At 50.7% G+C, this 5,807-nt stretch overlaps 1 protein-coding gene across 1 annotated transcript in view; it reads left to right on the top strand.

Moving 5' to 3' along the window:
- Positions 1-5,807, top strand: part of THBS2 (thrombospondin 2) — a 40,600-nt gene that overhangs the window by 21,101 nt on the left and 13,692 nt on the right. The window contains exons 10-13 of the mRNA XM_011999660.1: positions 1,251-1,400; positions 1,475-1,627; positions 2,097-2,315; positions 4,843-4,950. Of these exons, the coding sequence (XP_011855050.1) occupies positions 1,251-1,400; positions 1,475-1,627; positions 2,097-2,315; positions 4,843-4,950 (630 nt within the window). The remainder of the gene's footprint in view (positions 1-1,250; positions 1,401-1,474; positions 1,628-2,096; positions 2,316-4,842; positions 4,951-5,807) is intronic.

Consider the following 5,807-nt stretch of genomic DNA (forward strand, 5'->3'; position numbering starts at 1 on the left):
TGGCCTGTGGAATGTGGGTAGTTGTGTGGTGTGGTCTGTGGAATGTGGGTAGTTGTGTAGTGTGGAATGTGGTGTGTGGGTAGTTGTGTGGCATGGTCTGTGGAATGTGGGTAGTTGTATGGTGTGGCCTGTAGAATATGGGTAGTCGTGTGGTGTGGAATGTGGTATGTGGGTAGTTGTGTGGTGTGGCCTGTGGAATGTGGGTAGTTGTGCGGTGTGGCCTGTGGAATGTGGGTAGTTGTGTGGTGTGGCCTGTGGAATGTGGGTAGTTGTGTGGCCTGTGGAAAGTGGGTAGTTGTGTGGTGTAGACTGTGGCATTTGGGTAGTTGTGTGGTGTAGACTGTGGCATTTGGGTAGTTGTGTGGCTGGGAACATAGCATGTAGATAGTTATGTGGTATGGAACATGGTGTGTGGGTAGTTGCATGGTATGGAATGTGGCACATGGATAGTTGTGTGGTCTGGGATGTGGCATCTGGATAGTTGTATGGTCTGGAACATGGCATGTAGGTAGTTGTTCAGTGTAGAACATGGCACGTGGGTAGTTGTGTGGTCTGGAATGTGGTATGTAGGTAGTTCTATGGTCTGGAGCATGGCACGTAGGTTGTTCAGGGTGGAATGTGGCATGTGGGTAGTTATGTGGTGTGAAACACGGCATGTAAACTGTGATATGATCCGGAGCGGGGCGTGTGGGTTGTGAAACATGGCATGTGGGTAGCTGTGCAGTGTGGAACTTGGCACATGGGTAGATGTGTAGTCTGGAATGTAATATGTAGTTGTGTAGTGTGAAACGTGACATGTGAGTAGCTGTGTGTTGTGAAACATGGTGTGTAGGTAGTTGTGTGGTGTGGAACATGGTGCGTGTGTCGCGGTGTGGTGTGAAATGTGACACATGGTAGTTGTGTGGTCTGGAATGTGGCATGTAGGTAGTTGTGCGGTGTGGAAGGTGGTGTGTGGGTAGATGTGTGGTCCGGAATGTGGCACGTAGGTAGTTGGGTGGTGTGGAAGGTGGCGTGTGGGTAGCTGTGTGGTGTGGCCCGTGGCGTGTAGTCATAGTGTGCGTGTGCTTCTGTAACCCACTGCACTGTGTCCAGCTGAGCAATGCATTCTTGGAAATGACGCCCCTAGATGCTCATCCAGAATCACACCGCAGTATTCCTGACTACACAGTTTGATGACAAGGACATCCAGAGTGTTTGACAGCACACAGGGCGGCCTTCCCTCTGTGCTGTGCAGGGTGCGTGGTTAACTCTGCTGCACCTTCTCCCACCCAGATGGCTGTTTATCCAACCCCTGCTTCCCGGGAGCCCAGTGCAGCAGCTTCCCCGATGGGTCCTGGTCGTGCGGCTCCTGCCCTGTGGGCTTCTTGGGTAATGGCACCCACTGTGAGGACCTGGACGAGGTGGGTGACCCCGCCCTGGGCTGTGGGTGCCCTGGAGGTCAGGAGCAGCCTCTCATGTCTGCTTGTCCCCACAGTGTGCCCTGGTCCCCGACATCTGCTTCTCCACCAGCAAGGTGCCTCGCTGTGTCAACACTCAGCCCGGCTTCCACTGCCTGCCCTGCCCACCCCGATACAGAGGGAGCCAGCCCACTGGGGTTGGCCTGGAGGCAGCCAAGACGGAAAAGCAAGTACGCAAGGCCGGCCTTCCTTGTGTGTTGTGGAGGCTTTGGAAAAATCAAATGAGTTCGCAAAAGAAGCAGGAGAAAGGAGAGGAAGGGGTGGTGTGGCCCAGGAGAGACACGGGAGGGGCTGGCCCGGGGAAGCTGAGCACCGACACGGCTTGGCCGCTCCTCTCAGTGCGGGGTGAAGGGCTGAGTGCTCAGGTGGGGCCTGTGAAGGTCAGGCCACAACCTCTCAGCTATTAGCGGCATCCCTTGGTGAGCTGCAGCCAAGGCTCAGAAACGATGACTGAGTCACTCACAGAGCCTCAGGAACAAATGGCACCTGCAGTGCACGTCCAGAAAGCCCTTCCCACTTCAGGACTTGGGTCTGCTTGGGACGGGGCCTGCTGGGGGCTGCGGTGTCCAACGTCCCGCCTCGACGCTTCCAGAGCCATCGTCCTGCCTGTCACTAACCACACAGCCCTTCTCCCCTTAGGTGTGTGAGCCCGAAAACCCATGCAAGGACAAGACACACAACTGCCACAAGCACGCGGAGTGCATCTACCTGGGCCACTTCAGCGACCCCATGTACAAGTGCGAGTGCCAGACAGGCTACGCGGGCGACGGGCTCATCTGCGGGGAGGACTCGGACCTGGACGGCTGGCCCAACCTCAACCTGGTCTGCGCCACCAACGCCACCTACCACTGCATCAAGGTGAGGCGCGGGGCTCGCAGGGCACCCAGGGCCATGGCGGTCAGCCCTCCTCCTGGTGCCAGGGACGCTACGTCGAGGGGGGGAGCACAGCGAATTTCGAAGCCTGGTGCATTTGGAGGGAGCGTCTCTAAGGCCTCTTGCCTGATCACCAGGTTGAATGCGTCCCCCCGGTCCCCTTTCTGGGTGTCCTTAGTAGACACAGCCACACTCTGGCACTGCCCGCTGCTGGGCACCAGAGAACAGCAGGCACCTTGGCCCATATTTGCAGCTGTGTGCATCGCATCACCTGAAAGTGTGAGTGGAGGGAGGACGCCGCCGGCTCCACGCTCAGCTCCAGGCTGTGCCGAGGCCGTTGTGTCTCAGGCAGGTCTGGCCAGGCTTTGTCACTTGGAAAGAGTTAGGACGTGGTTTTCTTCCCAAAGCCCAGGCGTGTTGCGGTATAAGGAGCAGCTCAGCTGGCTGGGAGAAGGAGCTCCTTCGGGGCCCATCACAGGCTGGACCGCTTTCCTGTGGCCACCGGAACGAACACCACGGTCCAGGAGGCTCAGAACAACAAAAATCTGTTACCTCGCAGCTCTGGAGGCCAGAAACACGACGTCATGGTGCTAGCGGGGCCATGCTCCCTCTGCTTCTCCCAGCTTCTCTGGCTCAGCCGTCGCTGGGCTTCTGGGGCTGGTGGCTGCATCACCCTGACCTCTGGTCTGTCTTCATACCACTTTCTCCAGTGCCTTTCTCTCCCGAAGCTTCCTCTGCCTCTCTCTGATAAGAACACCTGTGCTTGTGTTTAGGGCCCACCCAGATAATCCAGGATGAGCCTCTCTGTTCAAAGTCCTTAACCTAATTGCACTTGTTACCATATAAGATGAAATTCACTTCAGCCATATCAGGTGACATTCCCAGGCTCCAGACATTACGACGTGGACATCCACAGTGGGGACCACCACTCAGTCCACCGCACAGGGTGCCCCAAAATGTGTTACTGCAGTTTTATGCCTTAAGAAAGTCAGACATGGAAATGCCACAAACTGACACAAAATACCACTTGAAAATATAACTATATTCATTTTTATTTAACATTTAATCACACTTGTGAATTTGTGTTAATTTTCCCTTTCAGTCCCTCTTGACTAAAGATGGCAAATACTGACTGAAATTTCTCTTTCAGTCCCTCTTGACTAAAGATGGCAAATACTGACTGAAAATACTGAAACAAAATATGAATATGTTTTAAAATCAATGAGGCACTGATCCCAACCTATGTTACACCCCTTGCCTACCCAGCCTACACTTCCTGAAGCCCCTGATTTCAGAAAGTCAGCTGTAGCTGAGACCATGCTGCTGGAAGATATCCCGATTATTCTTTCCATTGTTGTGGAATTTTAGATGGAAATTTAATAATTTTGAAAATGGTACATAATTTACAAAGTTACGTGTGTGTGTGTGTGTGTGTGTGTGTGTGTGTGTGTATATATATGGGACTGCCCAGAGTGTGCTGCCAGAAATGTTTTGAATAATTTTATCTATTTTAACTGCACAAAAATAGATAAAAAATATATATATACACACACACACACACACACACTCACACACACAAAATAATTTAAAAGAGAGACTTGACAAGGGACCCCGTGCCTGTTCCCATATTCACCTGACACACAGGTGCTGGATCCTCCCCATTGCCAGGGGCCCCCATCTGGGATCCGTGTCCTCCATGACAAGCAACATGCTGTCCTTTCTTGATCTGCGAGTGCTGAAACTCTGGGCTCCAGGACACGACTCCACGTTCTGTTTTCTGATTCAATGAGTGATGCACTTTGAGCCACGGGGAGGAGACACCCGTTGGGGCTCTTGTACACGTGTTCAGGAAACTGAAACAGATGCTCTACTCTCTACCTTTTCCTAGATTTCCAGTTCCCTCGAGTTGTTAGTGTCTGTACAACTCAGCTTTAAATTATGGTATAATTGGGCTGAACTGAAATGAGTTTTTTGCCCTATTACATGCATTACCCACTCATCGTGAAGAGCTGAGTTAGCAGATAATTTCAAGTTCTCAGCCCTGGTTTCTGAACATATCACATACATATTTGAAAGACTGTTTTCTTTGAGATCTTTTGGCTGGTGAGGGTTAAACGTTTATAAGCTTTGGCATTTTGATTTATGAGCTGAAGTCTGTGGGAAGGAAAGCGCCACTAGGCCTCTTTTCTCCCCCATGTTCTCTCAGAGCAATACCTTGTCATTCTCTTCTTGTTTCTGCCGTTGTTTGGCAACCTCACTGGGATCCTGGGCTCCGAACACTAGTTTCTTTTGTCTCCCTCATGAGTAGTGGTGACATAATTTCCAGGGCAGGAGTTGAGAAGAAATCCATGCGCCTCTGGCCTCCTGGCTCCTCTCTTAGCTCCCACTCGAGATCGAGGACAGACGGGGGACGCTTCCTTCCTCAGAGCCACGCTGGTTTCATTTCACCTGCATTCCTGCATTCCTGCTTTCCTGAATGTTTTTCCAAGTATTCTTCCTTCTCTAATTGCAGGATAACTGCCCCCATCTGCCAAATTCTGGGCAGGAAGACTTTGACAAGGACGGGATTGGCGATGCCTGTGATGATGACGACGACAATGATGGTGTGACCGATGAGAAGGTAGGAGCGGCTCGTGCCGCGCACCTGCCCTGGGTTCCAGGAGCAGTGAGGTCCGCAGGAGGCCGCTTTATACCAAACAGCCCTTATCAAAGTAACTGCCATTGTCTTGCAAGCGTTTGTGCATAAGCAGTTCCCAAAGGTCACTGTAAAGTCAGTCACTTGCAAAAGCGGATTACCTCAGTGCATGGGACTGCCCAGAGTGTGCTGCCGGAAATGTTTTGAATAATTTTTCTATTTTAACTGCACAAAAATAGAAGACCTCCTCTCCTTCTGCTGAGGAGCCAGTGATGGGCAAGGCTGACACCACCACGAGTGACAGACTTGCCTTTATGGCAACCTTTAAAATATTATCATTTTTCTGAGAAAATTGCTGCAAACACAAATGGTTTAACGTATTTGTACACAAAACAGCTCTAGCAAGAATAGATTACGTTTTTACTCACTGCTTTCTTACATCTGACTTTGATGGAGACATTGACTCACTAATCCATTCATTTATTTGATATTTACATCTCTCCTCACCATGAAGTGTATGTTATACTGTTTTGCCTTAGCAATCTCCAAATTTTCAACAGAAGACAGATGCAAAAATGATGATAAAATTATTTTATATTGAAAAAGTGTTTGGCGAGGGCTAACTGGCTTTTTTTTTTTTTTTTGATGGAGTTTCAATTTTGTCGCCCAGGCTGGAGTACAATGGCATGATCTTGGTTCACTGCAATCTCCGTCTTCTGAGTTCAAGCGATTCTCCTGCCTCATCTCCCGAGTAGCTGGGATTACAGGCGCACACCACCATGCCCGGCTAATTTTTGTATTTTTAGTAGAGATGGGGTTTCACCATGTTGGCCAGGCTGGTC

This window comes from Mandrillus leucophaeus, unplaced genomic scaffold, assembly GCF_000951045.1.
Source record: "Mandrillus leucophaeus isolate KB7577 unplaced genomic scaffold, Mleu.le_1.0 Scaffold6, whole genome shotgun sequence".
Taxonomy (NCBI): Eukaryota; Metazoa; Chordata; class Mammalia; order Primates; family Cercopithecidae; genus Mandrillus; species Mandrillus leucophaeus.